The 26731-nt window shown below is 43.2% G+C and overlaps 1 protein-coding gene across 1 annotated transcript in view; it reads right to left on the bottom strand.

Moving 5' to 3' along the window:
* NRG3 (neuregulin 3) overlaps window positions 1-26731 on the bottom strand; it is a 152127-nt gene that overhangs the window by 19299 nt on the left and 106097 nt on the right. The window contains exon 5 of the mRNA XM_019555549.1: window positions 14727-14854. Within this exon, the coding sequence (XP_019411094.1) occupies window positions 14727-14854 (128 nt within the window). The remainder of the gene's footprint in view (window positions 1-14726; window positions 14855-26731) is intronic.

Below are 26731 nucleotides of genomic sequence, written 5' to 3'. Positions count from 1 at the left end.
TAACTCTGACACAGTTCTTCCTCAGGCTTTTGGGTTGAAGAATTATCAAGCTCTGTGGTTTGGGGTGGAGGTTATTGTCTCCAGGTTCACCAGTTGTGCTTGATGTTTAAGCAATTCCTGAAAGGCATTTTGAATCATGTGGCTATATAAAATAATGAATAATGATACCATTTAAAAATAAAAATTGTGCACATGTTCAATTACTCAGTTTCATAGAGAAAAACAACTGTTGTTTGCAATTACCCATCTTTTCAGAGGCCCCAGCTTCAGCCCTGAGCCCTGTTCTGCAAGTGTTGCCCTTCCCCCCACTCCCTCCTAGGACAGGTCAGCACTAATCATCACTGAGTTGCCAGGTGGAGAGGGAAAGGAGTTCTCCATCCTGGCTAGCCCCCAAGCTCTGGTCTGCCCATGTGGGGAGAGCCCCAGCCTCTTCAGGTTTTCCCTTGGCTGGCCTGGGATATGACTCCCCAGGCCTGGTCTGCCCAGCTCTGGGGCGGGGCAAGGGTAATTCTACCTCTGCAGGCTGAGGCTGCTGTGAGTCACTGACATGCAGGGAAAATGGGGAAAGGAGTCCCCACTCCTGGGGCTGGCCCTCAAGCCTGGCAGCTGCCTATGTGGGAGGAGACCCACACCAGGGATCCCCCAAGCCCTGGTCCACTCAGCTGCAGGGAGTTGATTCCCCCTCCTCATGGCCGCACTGGCATGAGTCACTGATGCATACAGGGGATGGGGAAAAAAAGCACCCCACCCTAGCCCAGCCCCTGAGCTGAGGTCCTTTGAGCTGGGGGGTGCTGGGCTCCAGGGGGGTTTCCCCCCTCTCTTCCCTGCCTGAAGGGCTGACCAGCTTTTCTTACCAGCTACTGCTGGTGCTGGGCTCTGGTGAGACATGCTGGGCAACCCTGCGCCGACTGATGGGGCCTAATCCTTCCCTCTATAGAGTGCTCCCATCCCACCACCCAAGGGAGACTGGGGTAGGAGGCTTTATTCCTTCCTCCCCCAGCACATCAGCGACTTGCACCAGCTCTGCCACCAGCAGCTGGGCAGACCAGGGCTCAAGGGATCCCCAGCATGGGTCTCCCCCCATGTTGATAGATGCCAGACTCAGGGGCTCACCCTGAGATGAGGAGTCCTTTCCCTGTCTTCCATGTGTTGTTCTGGCCCAGCTCTGCAGAGGGGCAATTGCCCTCCCCCCACTTCTGGCTGGCCTGGGGACACCTGGCTTGGGAGGCTGACTTAGTCTAGCACCCCTTACCTTCTGGCCTGGGTCAATGCAGGCCTCCGCCTGCCTTTCCCAATAGAAAACTGAATATCAGTTGTTTGCTATCAGTTCAATCAATGCAGTTTAGAGAAGCCTGTGTAGACTGAATCAGTTCATCCTTGGGCTCTTTTTGAATGTCTGTAGCTAACCAGAGAGGTAGTTAGAGCACCTTACAGATATTTTTGTTCAGAGAGGAATGGGTTTTCACAGGTTACAGCTGGGCTGTCAAGCTCACTTTCTGATCTTGACTGGATGGAGGGCTTCTGGTAGGCCAGACCCAGCCTAGAACATGAGCTGGTTCCAGCTTTGGTTATACCCAGTGCCAGTTCCAGTTGGCCTGGGGCATGTGACGGTAGCAGAGGTCATGGTGGCAGCAGCTCCAGCTCTATACAAGTGCACAGCAGGGGCAAGGTAGTGGTGATGGGTGAAGTGACCAGAGAGCCAGGGGGCTGTAGCAGCCCCCCCCTCACTCTTCTGCCATTGACTGACAAGTCTACCAGGGCTATGAAAATGAGGTGTTTTCAAATCATTTGCTGAATGGTGCTAGGTATATTCACTGAATTTACGGAGAAGATGGCTAAGTTGTCTTTCTATAGGATTCCAGCTACATTGTGTACTGACAAAAAGATATGCATATTACTAAGACTGAAGACACACTTCTTGCCCTGTTGACTGAAGGAGTAAACATATGCCACAATGATAGTTAGTTGCCAGATAGATATTGTCTCCTGATATCTTTTAAGAACTTGCCATATTTTTAAGCTTTGTAAGTTGGATGATCTGCTGTTAGGATTCTGACAAACATCATGTAGTTTAGATCAGTTTTCAGTATTTTAATAATTAAGAAACTATCTCTGCGAGCATGATTGTCTTTCACAATAAATATTGTGTGACAATGTAATACTGTACAATCAAGAACCTTGCCAGACTGCTTGTGAATACAAAATGATACAGAATGAATCGGCCTCCTTAATTATCTATGCAGTAGAAAGCTCCCTTCAAAGAAAGTTTAATAAATCTTCACCTAGGCACACAGCAAATTAAGTAAATATGATGTGTGCTGTGATCTGATTTTCCTTTGATGCTCCCTGAGAAAATACTCTTATTTATTGATAAACATGAAAATATAAAACATGTATTTGTGCTTTAGTATATCTCCCTAGTTCTAATTTAGTGACAGATTTGCGTGTTACAAACGGTAATGGCCTTGCACAGAAATCAAAGAGCCAATAAAAATAACCTTTTTGTAACATTTGGTACTACCAGAATATTAACAGCATCCTTGGGACCTGAGGAAAATGTTGTATGGATGCTTAAAAATAATAGTATATTTATAATATGATTGTTGTATCCATAGGCCATAGTATGAACTTATCTGAGAAATTACTGTAATAGAAAGCTCATGTTTATTTAGTAATCATTTTTCTTATTTTTTTTTAATCTCAGCCTCAGTGATGCAAAGGGGTTTTAATCTTGTCACAGATTCTAGAATTGTCTATGCATCCCTGTATATATAAGGATAGCAGCTTTCCAGCACCCAACTTATAACCAGATCCCCATCTGCCTAATCCTTGGATGCAAAAGCTAGTGAAATATGATCTCCTTGGGGGTTGGTCATGAATTTTGCATGCATGAAAACCACTTCTAGGCTACCAATATCAGGCAATATCAGGCCTATCCTACTTTCTGGTGAACATATATATATATATAATAGGAACTTAAAATACTGAAAACTACTTCTCAAACCTAGTCCTTTACCTATGACATGCAACTGTGCCATAAAATCAAGTTCTGTCTTAAAAGTAGTAGGCTCTTCTTTGCCCTCACTACTTCTACTGAAGGCTGTCACAGAACTTAACTGCTCTGATTAGAAACCTTCTACCTATGTTTATTTTTTGCTAGTTTATATCCTTTTGCTCTTGGGCCAACCTAGTCCTTTAGCTAAACTTCTGCCATTCCATGGGGTTGCACACTGCAGGGGGTGCAGGCCCAAGTCACCTGCACCCCATGAGCAGTGTAGCTGTCCTCCCCACCTCTTTCCTGTTGAATAAGCAACATTAGCCACCCACCTCTTCCCCCTGCTTTGCTGAGCTCAGTATGAATAGCCCAAGTCTTCTAGCTGTGTACCCAACATGAGCAGTTCCAGTGTTTTGGCTGCACATGTGGCACAAGCAGCCCTGGTTTTATCAGTCACATTCACGGCATGAGCAATATAGCTCCCCACTTTGCTGTGTGCATAGTGTGGGAAACTTGGGTACAATCTTGAGGTGTAGGCAGCCTGGCTCTCTCTCCTGCTGCATATACAGTACCTTCCCAATGACCCACCCCCAGGAGCAATGGAAGGAACAAGAAACCTCTTGCCAGAGGAGGGATGGGGAACCAGGAGATGACAGGTCACTGTAGCAGCAGGACCCATGGGGATTGCAGTGGTAAGAAGGAACCCAAAGGCTGTATATTAACCCCTTGTGGGCCAGAAGCAGCCCACAGGCTACTCTACCTTAGAACCTTCTTCCAGTATAGTGCTTATTCTTCTTTATGTGTTTACAGAAAGCAATCATGTCAGATCTAAACAATTGCTTCACTAGACCAAATAAGCTAAATCTTCCAGTTTTCTTTTATATGACAGCCATCTAGTTTGAGTTCATCTTTTTTAAACAAATGATACCAGAACTCAGTACAATAGTAAAGATGTAGTCATATTGGGCTTTGCACAATACTAATAATCCTTTATTTATAGTAATTGGTATCACGTAAAATCACATTTACCTTTTGTAAGGGCCGTATCACATTGGTTAATTATAATCATCCTGGAATCACGTCCTTTTCTTCTTCAGTGATTTTTAATTGATGAGTTTTCACCTTTTCCCAGAAGTTGTTGTTATTAGTCCTCAAGTGCACAACCTGCATTTTGTGCTATTGAATTTCATTCCATTTGTATTGTATTTATTTGTGATATCCTCATTATCCCTTGTATTGACTATACCTCTTAACTTTGTGTCTTCAGCAGATTTTATCAGTACACTCCCACCTTTTTAGTGCATGTCATGAATTACCATCACTAAGCAAGATCAGTTACAAGATTAATCCTTGAAGGCCCCCTCTAGTTAGCTTCTTTGACAGATAGATGATGTTACTGTTTGTATTATGTCTGGGTTAAATGTGTTGATGTTATAAAATGTTTCATGACTCAGATATCTTGACTAGCTTGTAAACAGGGACTTGGATTAATGGCATTTGAAGCCTGTGAGATTCACGAAGGGGAGAGGGAAGGGAGAAAAGCAGGGTGAGAGGAATTTGAGAGAGAACAGTGATGGCTGCTACCTGACAGAGACTCTCTGGGCTTTGGGGCCCTAGGACTCTGCCTGCTGTATTGCTGTAGATGAATAAATGTTGTTTGTATTTAAATAGAGCTGTCTACTTTGCTACATGTGACTTCATGCACTCTGCCCCTTTGGAAAGACAAAGACTTGCTCCAGGAACTAAGCCAGATCATCACGTTCCAAGAGAGGGTAATGCATGAATAGCCATGGGGGTATAGGATTGCCAACTATCTATAAATTGATGTATGGTCAGTAACAAATCAGGCTAAACATGCTTACCCATAAAATCCATAATAATCTTTAGCATCCATAAAAACTCTTAAGTAGCGAGACCAAATTGCAGCTCCTTAGTAAGAAAGCAACCTGGCTGATCTTGTATGGCGTGCTTTAAACTAGCTTCACCGGGGGATGGGAAGACAGGAGGACAGGAGGACACCTCCCAACCAAGACAGGTGATGAGCAGAAGGAGTACCCAGGTAAGTGACAGGGGTCCGGATGGTCCTAAGAATTTGGAGGTGGTACATGAACCGATACAAGGCCTTTAATGCCTCTACACTGATGCTCATAGCCTGGGAAATAAGCAGGAGGAACTTGCCCTCCGGATAGCTAGTACAAACCCACACACAGTAGGGCTCACAGAAACCTGCTGGGATTCATCCCATGACTGGGCAGTAAACATTAGGGGTTACAGACTATAGAGGCAGGATAGAATGGGAAGGAAAGGCAGGTGTGTGGTGCTCTATGTCAAAGAGCAATACATGGCCTCAACTAACAGGATGTGGTCAGAGAAGAAGCAGGCTGAAGTGCTCTGAGTCAGAATACAGTGGGGTTGTGGGGAAAGGGACTAATGGTGGGGGTCTACTACAGACCACCCAACCAAGGGGAAGACCTGGACCATGAATTTTTGGGCCAGCTTGTGGAGGCACTTAAGGAAAGGGATTTAGTTATCATAGGTGATCTAAATTACCCGGACATCTGCTGGGAGGAGCAGTCAGCCACGTTGGACTGCTCATGGAAGTTCCTTGCTGAGATACAGGACCTCCACTTAAGTCAGGAGGTGCACAGTCCCACCAGGGGGAATGCCCTCCTGGACCTGGTTCTGGCCACAGGTGATGAGGGGACTCCAGGTTCTTGACCACCTGGGTGACAGGGATCATCGCCTAATAGAATTCACCATACAGCACAGGGTGTCAAGGGCCTACAGTAAGGCAGTACCTCTTGACTTCAAGAGGGCCAGCTTCAATGGTAGGAGAGGCACTGGGGTCCTGGAGAGTTGGAGAACTGGGTGTCCAAGATGAGTCAACATTCCTTAAGGAGATGATTCTCCGTGCCCAAGGGGTGACAGTCCCAATGAGAATCAAAGGAGGCAGGAGTGCTCAAAATCCCCCCTGGCTCACCAAAGGCATTCAGTAATGCCTGAAAGCCAAAAAAGAGGCGTACACCTAGTGGAAGGGAGGGGTTATTACCAAAGAGGAGTATACTTCCATCACTCGGGCTTGTAGGGGGGCTGTTAGGAAAGCTAAAGCAGATATGGAACTAGGGCTAGCATCAAGGATCAAAGACAACAAAAAGTCCTTTTTTAAATATGTAGAGAGTATGAATAAAGCACCAACTAAAGTGGCACCCCTGCGGGATATGCTAGGCAATCTGGTGGTAGCACCAGAGGAAAAGGCAGACCTTTTTAACAATTTCTTTGCCTCCATTTTTTTGTGCAGGGACCAGGACTGCCCCACTGAGATTCAGGATGGACTCAGGAGTGACTCTGACAGGCCTAGGATTGGGGAGGACTAGGTTAGGGAAATTCTGGAGGGGCTGGACATGTTCAAAGCAGCAGGTCCAGATGCTCTCTATCCCAAGGTGCTGAGGGAATTGGCAAGGGGCCCCTGGCATGGCTTTATGAGCACTCATGGTGCTCTGGCCAGGTGCCAGATGACTGGAAGAGGGCCAATGTGGTCCATTTTCAAAAAAGGGAGTAGGGAGGACCCAGGCAACTATAGGCCCATTAGTCTTACTTCAATCCTGGGGAAGCTCTTTGAGAAGATTATCCAGGAACACATCTGGGAAAGACCGGCAGGGGGGACGATGCTCAGGGGCAACCAGCATAAGTTCTTTATGGGCAGGTCCTACCAGACCAACCTGATTGCCTTCTATGATCAGGTCACAAAATCACTGGACGGAGGTGTTGCAGTGGATATAGTCTTTCTGGACTTCAGGAAGGCCTTTGATAGTGTCTCCCACCCCATTCTCATTAAAAAGCTAGGTGACTATGGCATTGATGCCTACACAGTCATATGGGTCACAAATTGGCTGAGGGACTGTACCTAGAAAGGGTGGACAGGTCATATTCAACCTGGAGGGATGTGGGCAGTGGGGTCCCCCAGAGCTTGGTCCTTGGGCCCACACTGTTTAATCTCTTTCTTAGCAACTTGGATAAGGGGGTGTAAAGCACCCTGTTCAAATTCACTGACAACACCAAGATCTGGGGCGAGGTGGGCATGCTAGAAGGGAGGGACAGGATACAGTTGGACCTGGACATGTTACAGAGGTGGACAAATGAGAATAGGTTGGGATTCAATACTGACAAGTGCAGGGTACTGCACTTGGGCAGTAAGAACCAGCAGCATACCTATAGGCTGAGGAACTCCCTTCTTGAAAGCACAGTGGCAGAAAAAGATCTTGGAGTCATTATCAATTCCAAAATGAACATGGGCCATCAATGTGAGGATGCAGTTAGTAAGACCAACCACACCTTGTCATGCTTCCACAGATGCATCACAAGCATGGCCAAGAAGGTGATCCTCCCCCTCTATGTGACATTGGTTAAGCCACAGTTGGAGTACTGCATCCAATTCTGGGCACTGCACTTTAGGAGTGATGTGGCCAGCATCAATAGGGTTCAGAGGAGGGCCACTCATATGATCTGAGGACAGCAGGGTAGACCCTATGAGAAGAAGCTATGGGACCTGAACCTGTTCAGCCTTCACAACAGAAGGTTGAGAGGGGATTTGGTGACCATCTACAAACTTACCAGGGGGGACCGGCAGGGAATGGGAGAGACCCTGTTCACCCATGCACCTCCTGGAGTAACAAGGAATAATGGCCATAAATTGTTTGAGAGTAGGATCAGGCTGGACATTAAAAGACACTATTTCACAGTCAGGGCAGCTAGGATCTGGAACCAGCTTCCAAGGGAAGTGGTCCTGGCTCCTACCTTGGGGGTCTTTAAGAGGAGGCTTGACAATTATCTAGCTGGGGTCATATGAGTCCACTATTTTCTCCTGCCCAGGGCAGGGGGTCAGACTTGATGATCTACTTAGGTCCCTTCCAAACCTACATCTATGAATCTATGAATTAGACATAGTGTTGAAAGAAAGAGAACAACCATGCCATTGGATGTCTGACGGGGAGCACAGTTCCTGCAGAAGCATTTGGGTTGTGGGGAGGGGTTTCTTTTCAGGGCTTTGTAGACTCCCTACCCTAAGCCATATGCTGGTGCTGAGTCCTGTCAATTGTTAATAATGCTATCGGGTTGCAGGTAGGCTTCTTTGGGGGTCTGTGCCAGGACAGAGGGAGTGGGGTGACAGGGGTAAGGCTGGGTGGTGGGCAGCCTGTTAGAGGGTGTGGTCAGTTCATCAGGGTATAAGGATTGCATGATATAAAACCATTGCTGCAGTCCAACAGAGTTGCCAACCTAAGATGATTTTTTTTATTGCAAACATTTTTTACTGACAACAACACTTTTTTACTATGTTTGCTGTTATATCACTAAAGTTGTACCAGACCCTTCTAAATGGGGCCTGGCAGCAGGGCAGAACCTGGCAAAAGGATTACATTATGTAAAGCATGTTATCACTTTTCCCCTTTCATAAATATCCACTGTATTTGTTCTTCTCTAGTCACTCCTGACTTGGTTTATTGTTAAACATACTTGCAACCTGGCTTGTAATTTCATGCACTAGTTCTTTCAGAATTCAGGGATGGAGATTATTCAGGGATATTATTCCAAACTTGAATGCATTTAGGTCCTTAATTTTTGCTTTCATTTTGGCTGTGGAAAAGTCCATATCTTCACACTGAATCTATCTTGCTTTTGTTCCCCTTGTAATATCATCATCCTTATTTGAAACTATGAAAAATTCTCCTTTAGTTCACAAGCCACAACTAAATTATCTTTAATCTCAACATCATCTACATTCCATAGCAACCATGTCTTTTTTTCTTGTTCTTTTTAATTACAATGCCGAAGAATAGTTTTCTATTTGTTTTTAATAAAAGCTCTAATTTGGAATCTGCCAGTCATTGGAGCATGTGTCTTGCTGAAGTTCCAGTTCAGCTTGTCCTTTGGCAATTGTTGCTTTATGTGTCTACAATTTATACTTTATGCCTACAAGTCTTGACCTCCAAAAGAGCTTTCTTTGCTGACCAGTCCTTTTCTCATTCTTTGTATGTTCTGTGCTTATGCCTATTGCCCGTCTTGAGATAGCTGTTCATTCAATTAGGCCTAAATGAATAATTTCCTGTAAGCTTTTTTCTGTTTGCTTAGGAGAATCAGTTTCCAGAATGTTTAGGACTTTTGACTTAAAGTAATTCTAGGCCTCTTTATAAAAGTTGCTAAATTCTTCAGTCCAGTTACCCCACAAGATAGTTTCCTTACATTATTAAACTTTGGGGGTTTTTTTACTAAAACCCCCCAGTTACTGAGGTGTCTTGTTTACCCTTCCTTTAAACTTAAACCAAATTAATTTGCAATTACGTAATAAGTGAAATGCTTATGAAGCTTTAAAAGAAAGAATTTCCTCTTGTCAGAAAAAATATTATAGCCCTATTTAAAAATAAAAGCATATGTCCATTTTAGATCTTAAGAATAATTTCCTTTTTTTTACTGAATGGCATGATAACTTGAAGCTAGATTGAGACCCATTATTTGGACCTTGTAGTAATATTCCCTTAAATCAATTTATATGAAAATAATTATGAATGGATTGAATAATTGAAATCAGTAGTACTAGAAGAGAAAGCCACTACTCAGCATGAGTGACAAGATCAGAATTCAGCCTCACATATAGGGAAATGGTAACTTGTCCCACCTGTATAAATGACAGCTTGATTTTTTGTAATATAACTAGAACACAGTCTGCATGAACCAACAACGGATTTCACATTTTATGGGGAATGTACTTGTGCTTCTCCAGTTCTGCCAGAGGGTAGAGTTGCTTCACATAGGCAAACCTATGATATAAAGTTCTAATTAGCCTGTAAGACACAAGCCTATAAAACAGATGGTATATTTTAGAAGCAGGATTTATATAGAGCCTTTCATCTCTACATAAACTGTTCACATGTAGATTGCTACCAGTAGAATACTGTTATTATCTTAAGCTGTTCAGCAGCCTAAGTGAAATGAGCAGTTCTGCCATTCACATTTCTAGTGGACACGTTCATAATCACTAAAAACAGAATACTATCACAAGCAGCAGCAACTGTTTTCTACATTGGTGGTTTTACTGTAGCACTAAAGCTTAGACAGTATGAGAAACTGGGAGTAGACAGCCAATGATTTTAAGAAAGTATTGGCCCTGCATAAGCTTACTTGAAAATCTCAGGGGTGAAACACTCTGAGTATGTAAGGAAACATGTCAGTGGGAAGCAGAAGATCGTCACAGTACAATGAGTGCTGGAAAGATATTGTCCTGCTCTGGAATGCCCAGTGGCCTGTATAGCATTCTCAGGTCTGTTCTGGACGGCAAACATGTAGCTGATGACAAGAACATGATGTAAAATCACTTTTGACCTATTTTCCCTTGGGTTGCATCTCCTGAAAGTGTGGCAGAGAATTTTAGCTAACACCAAATTGTGGTAATTAATAATATTTTCTATATGGTAACAACAGCATGTTCCAGAAGACAAGTGGGGAGCTTGCTCTGCCTACCCAAGCTTCTGGCATGCTCCAGAATTGAAATTATATTGGTGAGTTTGCCAGGCTAATCCTCAGTGCCTGCTTTTGAGCCCCAATTCGACAGTCGGCCTGGAAATAGGCATTAGGGAACGGCTGGGGCAGCCTCATTGGCAAACCTGTGGGTCTGGGGTGTATCACCAGGCTCAAATAGAACAGATTCACTCAGCCCCATCTTCCCTGGAACCTACTAAAGCATTGGAAAGTCCAGAGTTAACTGTATGCTTAAGTGTTTTGTTAACCTGTGGGCTTAGGCCACTGTTTAGTTTGGAACAGAGAAATCAAATACTTGTCCTGAAGTGACTGTTTGGAGAAATATTTAGCCCTAGTAATTAAAAATGAGTTTCCTAAATTCAGCATATGTGTGCAAGAGTTAATAATGTGTTTGCAATGTGTAAGGATTAGGATAAGGAAGAGACCAAATAAAAAGTCAGATGACTAATCAAACAGCTATACCAGTGGAATTTAACCTTCTAGAGCAATGGGCAGGGTGTTAGCAATCCAGGTGCATTGTGGGCCACTACTGTCCTCCCATAGCGAAGAGGAGAAGGAGAGAGGGAGGTGGCTGCAAAAAACTTAGAGGGAGAAGACAGGGAGAGAGGGTGGGGAGAGAGAGAGAAAGGCAGTTGGCAGTACATGCCAAGGGAAAGTGTGGGGAGGGACAGTAAGCTGCTACAGGAGAGAAGTGAGGGAGAAAGCAAGGAGGCCTGTGGAGGGGTTCCAAAGCACAGCAGAAAGCAGGGAAGGAGATGCATGGAGAAACATCAGAAAACATTTAAACCCACTGCAATAGGCTGGATCCAGGCACTATGGGGACCAGATCCAGGCTGCAGCACATATGTTGAACATCACTGAGCTAAACAGTACTTGTAAACCCATGACAACTTATAAAGAAGTTGCAAGATGCATAAATCAATGATGGGATTATAAATCATTAACACTGCATGTTTTATAAAAAAAAGCCTTGATATATTAAATCATGAATTATAAAATTATAAAAGCAATTGTTTATGAATCCAGATAAAACCATTAATTAGTGCAAAATACATCTTTGAAGTAAGAAATATGAATATAGTATACTGGCTGATACCCTCCAAATAAGGAACTGGAACCCATTTTTCTTTCAATAAAATCCCAGAGATATGGGAAAAAGAATCATGATGGTCCTTCAAAATTTAGAACTAGAACATTTCTAGTAAGTTCTACTAATGATGACTGTCACAGGGCAGGGACTCAGGAGTGGCCGTGATCTCTCCTGGCACCCCCTACCGTGCCAAGTAGTCTATCAAGCACCCTTGTTCTTGCCCACCACATCTTTGATGACAAGAGTATTATAAGGGAGGCTGCCTTTTGTCTCTTGACACGGTGCTCTTATTTATCCTGGCCCCGTTCCATGTAGATTGATTTGGTGTCCCCCCCCCACCTTATGGGCTGTGCGTGGCTCCTACCACCCCTTATACCACGCCCCAAACCTCTCGGATGTACTGGATGTTGTTGGGTCAAATTACTATTGCCCGCGCCCTTGCAGACATCCTCCAGGCTCGCCTCTGTGTGCTCACCCCCTCGGGGCTCGCCTCTGTGCGCTCACCCTCCCTGGGACTCCGAGGCTTCCCGCTGCCCCCTAGCTCCAGGGCTGGGCCAATACACCCCGAAACAAAGCTGCGCCATCTCCGGCACCAGGAGACCCCACGCTACCATGGAGCTCCTATGAGGCCTCTTCCAACCCCTACAGCCTCACCTGGTCCTCCGGTGTAACAACTACCAACAGAAAACTCAAGCCCCTGGGCTACAACATAAACTCCAAGCCATCCGGCTAAAACGCAATGTCTAAGCCCTCCGGCTAGCCATCGTTCAAAACCCTACCAGGGCTTGCTCCCCCCAGTCCTCAACCAAAGCTGTTCAGGCCATCTAGCTTCTACTCCCACAGAGCTCTCTCTTCCTCAGCTGCCAGAGAGGAACTGCCTGCTTGGCCCTAGCCTAGGCTGTTTATATAGGCCAGGCCCTGCCCTTTCTGGTCAGCTGACCCAACTGCAGTTGCCCCGGCAACCGGCACCTGTCCCTCTTTCTAGGAGCAGGGCACTTTCGTGTCCTGCGACAGTGACCTATACAAAGACTTTCCTACAGAAGAAAAAGTACATGGTCTCAAGTTCATATTAGATTTTTATTTAAAGAACTTTTATAAATTTGGGTAATATTTGGAGGTTTAAAAGTTTCTGAGGATTTTATGAAGTCATTATTTATCAACTGAGTAAAATAAAATTCAGACAGTTTGATCAATTAAAAAGATTTGTAACTTTAGTGTTGGGTTGATGTAGCTATGATGATCCAGGAAAAATGTGAGGCACTTTTTTTTGTGGGAACTGTCTGTCTTTTATTGGTCCACCTGCATATTTAGTAGGGACTTAGACAAGCTTTCAGGTACCATGCACCCTCCCTCAGGTCTCACCTAACATCTGTGTCCCTCCCAACTATTCGTTTGTTTCAGTAAAAGAGAGAATCTACAGAAATATTTATGTGTAGTATGATTATATATGTTTATATATGAAGATGAAGGCCTCTTTGAGTTAACATACTCGGCATTTAAAGGATTAGAAACAAGCTTTTCTTTTTGACCAGAATGGCCACGTCTGTGTAAGTGGAAACATGCGTTTTCCCAGGGACAAAGAGCAGCATCACAACATGCCACTGCTACTTGTCCCTGCCCAGGGAATGGCCATGGACACACACTCTGTTGCATGGCACGTTGCCCCCGATAAGGTACAGGAGGCAGGGCTGGCACCTGAGAGACGCCAGCAGCCTTACCTGGGGTCCTTGGGGCCTGTGTAGGCTGTGTCCTTTGTGATCCAGCAACATGGAGCCTGGCCAGCAGCTAAAGCATTGCTGCAGTCTGCCAGAATCTAGTTTCAGGCACTGCACACTGCTGTCACATAAACCACCCTGCTTTTTTTGGTTATGGGGTTTTTTTTTGACACTGGCACTTCCCAGTGTCAGCCCACTCTTCCCCTCATATTGCAAATTATCAGTAAGGGGAATGATTGCATGTGTGGCTCATGCGGCATGCGGCATTACAGATGGGTCACATCTCGATGCATCCTCTGAGATAAAAAACTTCCACTGGAAAAAAGTTCTAGGCATCATTTCCATATTCCAGGATATTAACAAAATCACTTGAGCAAGCAATCATATACAGTGAAATTGGTGCTCTACTGAGTGAGTTTTATATGAGACTGGCCATTCTTTTTTACAAAGAAGTCAAAGGGTTGACAAAAAGAAACATAAGGAGACCCAAATGTACCTTACTACCTTACAAAATGCCATTGTTTTGGAAGGTTAAGCAAATGTATCATTCAGAATACAAGAAAAATGTTGCTGACAAGTGGCTGGAATGGAAATGTCTTTTGGTATATACCAAATATTATGAGTTACATTGTTCTCAGCCATTTCATTTTTAAAAATCATAATACCAGTAGTTTCTTGTGGAAAATCAGACATATTTTGTGACTGGATATTGCCACAACTTGATTTATACCTGGCATGAATTTGACCCCTTTTTACCCTATCTAGAACATACAATTGTCATAACAAAAAAAATGAAACATTTAAAAAAATCTGATTCAAATACCATTTGTTATTCATGTTTAGACGTAATTTCTACCCTCTAGCCTTGGAAACATTTTGTATCTAAATTTTTATAAAGCTATTTTTTTTTAATTGCTGGCAATTACAAAGTCATAAATATACATAGAAAGTAGTCATTTTTCATTTGGAGTGCTGTTTATTTAAAGAAACAGTGAGAAAGGTTGAAAGTTTGTAACAGAGTCTGCCAGTAGGAGAATGAGTCATTAATTTCATGAACTGCATAAAGCAAGACAGGAAAAAATCTTGTTTTTCAATGGTTTCTGAAAGTACAATTGTTTCATTCACTGCTCTGTGTCTACAGCTCCGATGGTGTCTTTTAGTACTTCCTCTTGGCATTCTACAAAAGGTAGATTACAGGCAGTGATCATCATAATTTTTTTTTATGTCATCAGCAAAGGAAATGCTTGGACGTCTGCTTACTGAATGGGCTGGGGCTATGCTACTACCATATAGCCTTGAATGCCTCCCCAGGCACAATGCACAATAATCTTGCATATATTACTAAACCAGGACATCTCTGCCTGCCAATTTTCTGGTCTGAGAGCCATTTGCTTACCTATGTTGCTTGATAGGCTGGCTTCCTCTATCAGGTGACAAGGCTTCTGAGAAAGATTGAGTGCCTGAAAAACTAGACTCCATAACTTTATCCATCCCAGGTCTAGAATGCCTATTTGTCTTTGAATACTGTGGAACAGAGAATAAAAGCAATTAACACATTAAAAGCAAAATATATTAGGCATTATATGGATATCAAAAAGAGAGGAATAGCAGTAATATTTTCTTAATATAAAAATTTTACTAAAAAGGTGGAATTGAATAATACATGCCTAATAGAAAAATGTAGTTAAAATGATGACATGTATTTGACAGCAGTTAGTTGCATTACAGCGTTAGAGGTACTTTTTGTGACAGGCTGTGGTACTCTTTGGAATATTTCTAGCTTTTACATAAGTAAACAGTGAGTTAGCAGTGTTTTGAAGCAGACCTGTGACAATCTTTCCCCTGGGGGAATGGGCTATCAAACCAACAATGCACCCACCAATGGATGTGTTGATCCACCTGTGGATTCAAGTCCCAGAATCTGGAAACTTCCTTCTGTTTCTGGTGCCAAGGCAGGACTTAGAAGCCACAGTGCGAATAGACAGTCTTAAAAAGGAGAACCCCCAAGAGGGACAGGGGGAAAGAGAAAGGCAGGATGAGAGAAACCTGAGGCATAATAAATGTTGTTTTTTTAAAGATATGACTCGGCATGTGCTCCATCTCTTTGAAGAGTTAGTCTCTAGCAGCTAAGCCAGAAAGTAGCTCTCCAAGGTGGCCACAAACTGAAATGTGCCAAAAGCCAGATATTGGAGTCCAAAGATCAAAGAGCTCACCCACTCCAGAAACTACTTCTGACCAGGCTTCAATAGGTACGTATGCAGGGTGTACTCATGCAGAGTATACAAACTATATAAGGCTGGAGGTCCTAAGCAAATTCTTTTCTGGGAAATTTTTGAGACCTTATATCCAAAATATCAGAGAATGATGTAATATTGATATATTTAATTAAATATCTGATTATGTGACTAAACCTGCAAGTCAGTGAAAAAACTCAGTAGCCTCTCAACTGAAATGCTGCACCTTGCTGGTTTGCTTGATACCTTCAGTCAAACTGATATTTTCTTTCATTGATATATGGAACTAAAAAATGAAATACAATGGATTTATATCATTAGATAAATATAAAATGGACTCAGATCAAATCTGTGGATTCAAAGCCCCCTTTAGCAAAGTCTGCTTCCAGATCTGAAATTTGTGATTCTGGACCATCTGTTTCTTCATTTACAGTCTGAAAGTAGTTGGCATGCTGTCAGCTGTATTGGTACAGCCCCTATGTAAATGCTTAGCCTCATCTGAAGCCTCTGGGCTCTGTAACACAAGAACTGGACATAAATCAGTGGAAATTCTCTTTTCATGAGATACTTGTTCTGCTTGCTTTGAGACTTGACTGGAAATTCTGCATGTATACGCTTCTCTGATCAGCAGGATAAAAATGCGACCAAGAGCCTGGGGTAGCTGCTGCACACAGAGGCAATGGTGACTTCTGGTTTCTGCTGCCACTGCAATCATAAAGCTGAGATAAAAGCATTTTTTTTCAACTCCCTAGCCCCAACAGTACCCAGGGCAATTGCTGCTGTTGCCACACCCTAATCGTGCCACTGTATCTGACATTTATCTTGAAAGTGCAGACTAGGATAAATGTTAACAAATAATTAACAGGGATGTTTTTGTTTTTGTTAAATTGTTAAAGGTCCCAGACTGGTTTTGTACGAGGGATCAGAAATGATGGTTGAGGCAGATTCCTATTTTATCAAAGCCACTGTGCTCTCATTGGCAGTGATCCAGAGATATAAGAACCTGAACTACACTTCTGCCTAGATTGTAAGAGTAGTTCAGTGGACAGATTTTTAGGTTACCTAACAATTTTGTTAAGTTAGCCTGGCTCTATCTACATATTTTAAATTTAAACATTTGGATTGCTACACATAATATTGGTATTATTTTGCTAATAAATAAATCTTGTACAAGATATGTCATGATGACAAATGATCTCAACTGAAGTTGAATATCTGCCTCCTTTAAACTTGCTAGAAAGTCCTAATGTGTATTATTAAAAAATCATTATGATAACAAAGGAGGTCAAGATCTAACATAAACTGTCACATAGAAGAACTAATACCATTTTCTCTGTCAGCAATACTTTATTGCAGGGGTGGGCAATTATTATGGCCTATAGGCCATATAGAGAGTTTTAATGAGCTGTCCTGAGTGAGGTCAGCACACCGCCCGACCATGCAACAGCTCACCAAAACTCCCTAAGTAGCCCCATCCTGTCCACCTGGCTGCATGCCCTGCTCATGTGAGTAGTGGCCAGTCTCCCTGGACACCCTGGGATTGTGGGGTGGTGACAGTATATGGATGGGGCCTGCACTGTCACCACCCCGCAATCCCAGCCTCAGCCCCATCTACCTGCCTGTCTCACTCCTGGATGCCTCTCCCTGCCCATCTCTGGCTCCATCGCAGCAGAACTGTGATCTGCTGCCCACACACTCCTGTGATGGGCATTGGTTTTGTGGGAGGGACACGTGGGGAGCACAGCGTGGCTCTGCTGTGGGCTCTGGCCCTGTACTGTCACTGCCCTGTGATCCTGGGGTCTCCATGGAGACTGCCTGGGACCCGCCTGGGAAGGGCCCATAGACAGGCTGGGGCTGCAGGCAGGTAGAGAGCTGTGTCCACAGCCAGGTCCAGGATGTTGGGGTGGTGACAGTATGGGGCTAGGGGCAGGGCTGGGGCAGAGCCACAATCTGCTTCCCACATGACCATGGAACCAGTGCCTGTTGCAGGGGTGTGCAGGAAACAGATCATGGCTATGCCCCATCCCAAACCCCATGCTGTCACCACCCCAAGATCTTAGACCGAGTCCTAAACACAGCTCCCTACCCACCCACAGCCCTGTCGTGCACCCTGCTCGTGAGGGTCCTGCCCCTGGTGATGGGTACCATGTTTAGTGGCTATGGCATCTGGAAGAAGCACCAGTGCTTGGGCTACTAGGAAGTGAGTCCAGCTACCACACCACTCCAGCCCCACTGTGCTCCAGGGTGTGGTGGGACTGGCCACATGCACAATGGCCTGTGCTGTCCCCTGTGCCTGGACTGGATAAGACCAAGGGACCTGTCACAGACCAGACAAAATCCCTCAGCAGGCCAGACCTGGCCCCCATGCCATTTTTTGCCCACACCTGCTCTATTGCCTAACATCCAATGATCCTCTGATTAGCACTCTAAACAAAAAACATCCCCTCCTTCTTAGTTAAGGTTCACCACATTTCCCATAATCTTCTCTTCAACCATATTAGAAAAGCAAGACAGGAACCTGAGAAGAGTTGGTTACTACATTTGTTTTTGATCCCTCTGGCTAATATTTGTGTTTAAAAAAAGTAAAAATTCACATTTCCTTCCCAAGTATTTTTCTTCTGCCTTTTAGCCAGGTGAAAGATCTGCACAAACAGCAGGACAAAAAAACTGTCTAAATGACTGCCAAGAAGAAAAACCCAATGAAACTGTCAATATGCAAAATGTTTGTCAAATGCACAAAGTAAACATGTTGAGAAAAATTGACAAAAAGTATTATGCTCTTATCTGTTTCAGTTATAACGATCTTAGTTGTCACTTGTGACAATTTTAGGTGAAACATTTTCAGGCAGGAGTGCCCGTGAAGGTTTTAAACTTTAATGGTTACCCTGCCAGCTGCAGACATGAAGTTCTCTTTGATTTCTGACCTAAATAAATCAATCTGAGCAATGCAAAGAATGGACCATTAATGCAAGAAAGTTATTCCTGTCCTTTCTTGTGTTTGTACATGAGATTAAATTGAAGTTTTAAGTAGCCTATAAGACCATGAGCCAGAAGTGAACCATAAAGAACAATTAGAGCTATCTTCTGCCTTCTGTTGAATTGGGGCTCAAGGTGGGCATGGGTGGGATAGGGGATGGTATAAAGAGTCTCTCTCCACATTAGATCTACATGATATCTTCAAAATGGCCAAGGACAGGGCTTGGCAACTTACAGCCTACAGGCCAGCTCACAAAGATGTCTTGTCCCGCACAAGGAATTAGTGTATGGAACTGCACCATGCCACCCATCCCCTCCACACTGTCCTCCTTCACTGCAGACCTAGCTGCTCTGTCAGGTCTGAAGTTATCCTTGCTGCAGAGAATTTAGGTATCTGGCAGTTGGCTTCTTAGAGGTGGCGAAGGAAAGAACAGAGACTTGCAGCCTGCAGTAATAGCTGGTTTTGAGCTTTGACCTGTGCTGACAAAAGGTTGCCAGTCATGCTTAACAAGGCTGGGTAATGTACTAGGCCTTATCAATTTCCCAGAAAGACATGGTGTGCAGAGTAGGGGGTTTTGTTTCTTTGTTGTGTTTTGTGTTTTAATCACAGTTTCATTTTTTTTTTATAATTCAGTTTATAGGTTAACCATGATTGTGATGTAAATGCTCAAAGTAATGAATAAAAAGACTTTTAGGTCCTAATCCTAGGTCCTTTGGTCCTTTGCTGGGGGGGGGTCTTTTAATTAGAGTGGTTACCAGACATCCAGTCTAATTAAAACAGCTCGTAGTCGTGTGTATTAAGCCCCTGCACATTTCAAAATAGCCGTGGGACACTCTCTTTAAAGCTTATTCAGTGAGCTTTAGTTAAAACACTCCTGAGGCCATTTTGAAATGCAGGGGGGCTTAATACACATGATGGTAAGGTGACACTGGAGTGTTCTAATTAGAATGGAGAGCAGACTTGATTAATCAAGTCTACTGTGATGTGTTCTAGGTAGAACGCCAACAAACACATCTATTGACACCCTCTGAAACCAAAATCTGAGTTGCCTCTGAAACTAAGAATCAGTTTTAAATGTGGGGGTTTTGTCTGGAGAATGTTAACACCTTGTCTCTTGGAATCTGCTTAGATTTTTATCTTTCACCAGATATTTATGTGGATTTAAATGCCTTGCTCTATTTACTCTTTCTTAGGATTAACCATCCTTTCCCACATCTCTTCTTGTTGCATTTACCTGATAACTTTCCTATACCTATTTATATAATGAGTTGTAGATGCTCAGTAACTCTGAAACAGTTCTTCTTCAGGCTTTTGGGTTGAAGAATTATCAAGCTCTGTAGTTTGGAGTGGGGGTTATTGTCTCCAATTTCACTAGTTGTGCTTGATGTTTTAGCAATTCCTGAAAGGCATTTTGAATCATGTGGCTATATAAAATAACAAATAATGATACCATTTAAAAATATATGTTATGAACATTTTAAATTGCTTAGTTTCATGGAGAAAATCAACTGTTGTTTGCAATTACATATCTTTTCAGCATCTCTCTAATAATATTTTGCCCCTCTCCTAGACATATTAATGAAATCTAAGGAGGCAGCTTGATATGGGAAGCTGCCCTGGGAAATGAGAAATGTGCATTTTATTCCTCTCTCTGTCACTCACATTTGTGTGACTGTAAGCCTATCATTTAACTTCTGTGTGCCTTAGTTTCTTCATATGGAAAATGAGAATGATGATACCATACCTATCTTCAAGTTCTATGGCTGAAACATGATGTGAAAGACAAACTTTGTCATTGTAGGTTACATGAAGAAGCAGGGAGCTAGTGTAATTTTTTTTGTTACCATTTAAAAACACAAGAAGTAGCCAGCCAAATTTGTCCTTTGAAGATAAAGGGAGCGCAATTTGTAGTCTCCTGCTTTTGTGAAGTAGCAATGTCATAAGGGATGGCCAGAATTCCAGTGACAGTGGCTTCGTTGATTCCACATACACAGTGGCATATGGAATCAAGGTTTTCCTCATTTGGGTTGGCCATTTTGGAAGTCCTAAGAAAATACTCTTACACCAATTCAATTTGTAGTAACAGATTGTCACAGAAATGAAAGTTGCCTTTTGCAGCCTTATAGTGACTGAGCCTATGGAGGTGGCAATGGACCATTACTTTAGCTTCTATCTGACAAAGTATGAATACCAAAAGCATCTTTATGAGGGTACTTGTCATACAGATTAGAAGTCAAAGATCATAAACTAATTTCTGTTTTCATTTCTGTTATTAGGTACGTTGATTAGAAACTGTTTTTAAGGGTAATCCAAAAGTCAGAATATCTGCTTTCTTTCCCAGCCAGACAATCAGAACTACTTACAATATTCCTTTCCTTCCTGTTATTCATCATCCATGGCCAAATGAAGTCATTCAGTGTCTGTGGTTACCATTCACCAAGATTTCAATCACAACATCTTCCTCTGTATCTGATACTCCATTGTGGTCTCCTATCCAAATGCTAACCAGATTCAGGACTGTTTGGCTTTCAAGAGCCACTCAGAGATAATTATACCAAGGCCAGGTACAGACATTACACATAAACTGGTAGAAGTTATCAGAAATCAGTCTATATCTGTAACACAACAGAAGTTTGAAACACATAGACTAATTTAAAAATGGCAAAACTTGGTCTAAAATAGACCTAGATTGATGACCCATGGCACCCATGATGACCCACTCTGGGGCTCTCCTGGAAGGAGGTTGGGGATGTGTGCCCAGCAGCCAATCAGGGGTGGCTTGGCTGCCCTATAAAAGGAAGGATCAGGCCTCCCAGAGCTCTGACTTACTGCATGCAGGTGGTGGCAGTGGGTGCCTGGCACAATTCCTGCAATCATGATTCCTGTAATCATACCAGGTGCCTGCTTCTGGGCACCTGATGCCTGCTAGAGTTCTGAGGAGCCTGATCCTTCCTTCTGTGGAGTGGGTGGGCCACCCCAATAAGTTGCTGGGCACACAACCCCAACCCCCTTCCAGGAGAGCCCCAGAACAGGTCACCATGGCACGTCGGGCAGCCCGCCTGGTGGTGGCAGGAGAGGGTTTTGCCTTGGCAAATCACTCTGGGCCTGTCCTGGAAGGGAGCTGAAAGGAGTTCTACTGTCAGCATCACTCCCTTTCCCCCTGCTGCTCATCCAACACAGCTACTGGCAACTCATCTGTGGCTATGAAAGGGTTAAATCTGTAGCTGTTTTGGCTCTGAAGCAGTCAGAGGAGGAGTGATGCTGACTACAGGACTCTGCCTCTGCTGAGGTTCAGCCATAACTGAGCCAATACAGCTCAGCACAGTCACCTGCTGCCATTCCAGTGTTCCCCTGCCTTCATCCTAGCATGGAAATGAGTTGTCTAAAGATGTGCACCCTCCAAAGTTGGTGGTCATGGGCGGATCCAGGATTTTAAAAACCAGGAGTGCAGGTAGTGTGATGCGTTATCACATAATACTATGAATATTTTTTCTCCAGTTAGAAAGAAACTAGGAGCTTTTTTAATATATGAGGTCCCTGTGGTTCTATCATTCTGGTTAACATCCAAGCAAAAACAAATAATTGATTGTTTTTGTGGGGGAGGGGTCCTGACTCCTCAGGTTGGGCAGGCACTTGATTTCAGAGGAGTACAACTGTTGCCCCAGCCTGGCCAGGGACATGAACCTTAACACACAGGTCCCCCAGATACTCCACCATGGTTGCAAAGGGCCCCAAAACTATTACCTGGCCCCCCAGTGCCCCTTATTACCCTTTATGCATTGCCTCTGCCACCTCAAATGCCTCCTGACTCTACTTTGTCCTATTATCCCACATATTCTCCATGTTCAACTTCAAAACCATCCCTCTCATGCCTGACTGGTCCTACCCTGCTCCCATGAACCCACTGAACCCTGTACAGATTCATCCCCATCACACCACCTCCCCCATCACACTCCACTAAGCTCTCCCATGCCCTCTGAGCACCCAAAACTCACTACAGCCCCATATGCCTCCTACATCACTCTCACCCAAAATACTTCCTGCTCCTAATCTCCTTCAGAATGATTTCAGCTCCATAGTCCCCATCACACTCTTCACTCCCAAACCCCATCTTCCCCTCATCCCACACCCTCATAATACCCCACCTGCCTTCACCTCACACCCTCACACCCTTCTTCTCCATGGGACTGCCTCCTCCCAAAAGCTTTTTAGTGCCCATAACATCCAGCTCCTCATTACTCTCAGGAGGACCTTCCCATCAAAATCCCTGTCAAAAATGGTTCAGCAAGACTTTCATAACCCCAGACCATGGGGAAGAAGGTGGACAGGGCTATAAACATACCTCCTTCCCATGGCCCCTCTGCCCCACAGCATGCCCATAGGTGGCTTCCACCCTCAGCATACAGAAAGAAACAGTTGGGGGCAGAGGAGGACTCACTTCAACCACTTCCAGTGCCCCTACCTGGGAAGACCAACCCCTCTGGGTCCATCCATAACTGACTTTATGCCACCCTGGTTGAGCCACTGGTTTAGCTCCCCATTCTGCTTCAGTGAATAACCAGGACAGGGTCAAAAGAGTCACTACAGTAACCTATCTCTTTTCCTCACTTTTGCAACTCCCTCCTGTCTCTGAACACTGGATCACAGCTACCTTACAGCTAGGCTTGCCTTCACCCTAGCCCCTCCCCTCCCCATCTCTAATTTGTTATGGGTTTGAACCCCTAGGAGCAAAGCCACTCAGTACAGGTTCCTAGGTAATGGCATACCTTTACTGGACAGCATGGAAACATCATGAGGATTATTGTGTAAGGAAGGTTAGCTTGATTAGTGGATGATCAAGTGCTGTTAGTACCTACAGCAGCATTTCCAAACCTTTTCCACCCCACAGCACACATACCCAGCCTTCTCCACCCCATGGCAGACCAGCTGAAGGCAGAGTGGGAGTGGGGGAAGGGGGTGGCGAACAGCCAAACACTGAGCAGGGGGAAGGTGGATATCAGCATGGGGCCAGCCGCAGGGCAGTGGTGGCATCACTGCCTGTAGCCACCCCCCAGGAGCCACCCCCCCCCCCAAGATTTCTCAGTTCACCTGGATTTGGCCGATGACACACCAGTGTGCCGCAGCACCCTGGTTGGGAAACACTGATCTACAGAGTGAAGAGTAGAATCAATAAATGAAGTCAACTAACTCCCTAAGCTCACCTGACTAGAAATGCAGCTGTTCCTCTGAGCAGTTTGTTTTAAATGTTGAGTGGAGTAGAAATCAAGGGAGCTGTGACTGCACCCCCCTAATCTACCACTGCTGGTAGCTAATTTTGTAGGGAAAAGGTGTGTGTTATGTAAATAAATATGGTAGGTTTAACTTATTACCTAACAGAAGACAAGGACCAACATTAAGAGAAGAAAAAAATTGTTAAAATTTTAAAGTAAAGGAATCACAAGACAAAGGCAGCAAGAGTTCATAAAGTGCCATAAAGATTTTGTAAAAAATAAATATTGCCTGACAAGCATAATTGATATTTTATTTTATAGAATTACAAAATTAGTGAAGAAAACACAGAAGATAAAATGTATTTAGCTAAGTAGTAAAGCCTTTGATACTTTCAAGTGTTTTAACTGTCCCCATCATGTGCACTGCGAAGTACAAATAATGCAAACACAAGTAACAATCTCCTGCAATATATCAAGTTAGATTTTGATCTGTACATAATTGTGTAATACTCTTGATCTTTTCCTAAGGTAACACACTTATGCTTTTCTCTCACGGGCTAATCTGGGAGACAAGGGTGAACATACCCTGTTTAAAGAAGTAGTTGGTATTTGGAAAGAATGAAACCTTCTCATAAGTATGGCGAGTTGTTTATAAATGATGGAATAAACAAATGATTCTTTCTCCTTCAAGGCTTCCTAAATAGATTATATCCTGAATTCAAGCCTAGTCCATTATCCGGATAGTATCTTGATGCTTCTAGTGGTTCATATTCTAGTACCACTGTTTGCTAAGAAAGCCTGTTTCCTAAAATTTGTCATTACTCAATTCACATCTTCATGAAATGTCATTCTCCTGACTCAGGACATGAATTAGAAGTTTGGTTTATGAAGATGATGTTTCATATTGGGAGTGAAAGAGATATTAATCCTTTTCACTTTTACTGCATTGGCACATATTAATACTAGTTATTCTACTATTTGGTGTGGGTGAGTAAAATCTGCAGAAAAAAAATCAAAAGAATAATTGCCCATATTTTATTAGTAAATAGATTTCTCAGAATGTAGTGCTTCTGCCAATTCACACTTATTTTCTCTCCCTTTAGCCAAAGATCTTCCAGAGACTCAAGAATAAAGGGATCCAAAAGGTGTATAGGATGAAGTAACTTTTGGAACATGTGGTTCTCACTGTGGTAGAAAGACCTTGAACAGCTTTAGTATCAAAGATTCTTGAACTCAAATGGATAGGATGGTAGTGTTGGAGTGTTGAAGAGGCCATGATGGTCCAGGAAATATGAAAAGCAAGGATTTTTGTATCTTTTATTGGACCAATCACATGGTTAGGCTGAACTTAAGTTTTCAAATGCAATACAGTCATGTCACTCCTAGAATATACCCCTCCACAGGCAACAGAAAAGTGTAGTTACTGCTAAGTAGCTTTCTTTCCTTAATTGTAGATAGTTTTTTCTAAACAGAGGAATAAGAAAAAATAACTTCCTAAATTAACTGAATTCTAATGCTTCTGCATTTCACACAAACAGCAATCTCTCGTTTTTTAAATATCGTGTTGTTGAACTTGAGTATCTGTTCCACATCTTGTTAAATAACTGCAAAGTGCAACCCTCCAAATCAATGATTAATGAACTTGGGGGAATGTCCAACACTTTACATTCATTTAAGCACTGAATTTTGATAGAAGAATTCCAACTAGATAACTTGTAGTTTAGGATTCAGCAGGAGAACTCTGTTACAAATGGAAGGTATTTTGAAATCAAACATTCAGACTATTTGATTTTCATAATCAGCCTGTTGTAAAGAAAGCTTCAATTGGCACCGAGGTGTGATATCAGAAGGACTGAAAGTAATTCATTTTTTTTTATCCTGCAGTAATGCAAACAGCTGCAAATAAAATGAGTTACACTGGAATGATATGCAAATTTCTAATTCATTTTAATACTTGGTTCACCATGAAACATAGGGTTTATCTATAACAGCAATTTTCTTACATTTACATAGCATCTTTTATTAAAAGGATCTGTAATTGCCTTTCAAACAATCCTCATTAAAACACTGATTTACAAAAGTCCATTAAAAATGGGGAGGGAAAGGAAAGCTGCAACTGGTACATCTCCTTTAACAGCAGATGCTATGATAAATCAGCAGGACCATCAATCATTCTGAGAATATGTGGATAGCATAGTCAAAAAAAAATCTGTACATGGCATTCACCTCACCTACCAATGACATGTAACAACCTCAAGATTAGATTGTGACAGCTATTTAACGGTACATAAAAATACCATCACCATAAGATTTTATTTTAAAGTCAGGAATTTCATGTAATTGTCCCAAGTGGCAATAATTAAAGAGAACAGGAAACAGCAAAGGCTGAGTACCAGAGTCACTTAATCCAGTCTGGAGACAAAGGAGTTAAGTACAATTAAGACTTCTCCATAGGGAAAGAAGAAAAAGGTCATGAGACAAGGGAGAACACAGGGAGTTTTTGGGGTGCACACTTGGTAAAGTAAAGAAGAAGTTTCAAGGAATTATAGGTATCCCCACACTTTCTGGGAGGCATAAGAAAATCAAATCTGAACCATCCTCTTCCTCCTACTTGCTAACTGGTTCCATCAGACTTTATGAAGTTGGCATCATCAGCTTGTGATAACACAAGGCTTAATCATATTTTTCACCATTAACTTCAATGCAAGAAGTGAAGATACGAATACAAACATCTTAGGTAACTGGGTTCTTTCCATCATCCACAGATTGAAAGAAGGTTCCATGGTGTTTGCTTCAGTTCAATGACTTAGGAAGTGCAGCACACTCCCAGTGTTACTGCGCCCTACACAGAGCGAGACCCAGCAAGACGAAGGGAAACTCAGCCTCCCCTGAGAAGTCCTGGCATGGTCTTTGAACAGCAGAGCCTCACACATGGGAAATCTGAAGAGCTTCTGGGGATGATACAGAATTTGTCATACAA

Source organism: Crocodylus porosus, unplaced genomic scaffold (assembly GCF_001723895.1).
Source record: "Crocodylus porosus isolate Cpor-Errol unplaced genomic scaffold, CroPor_comp1, whole genome shotgun sequence".
In the NCBI taxonomy this organism is placed as follows: domain Eukaryota; kingdom Metazoa; phylum Chordata; order Crocodylia; family Crocodylidae; genus Crocodylus; species Crocodylus porosus.
This window is presented reverse-complemented; position numbering and strand designations above follow the sequence as displayed.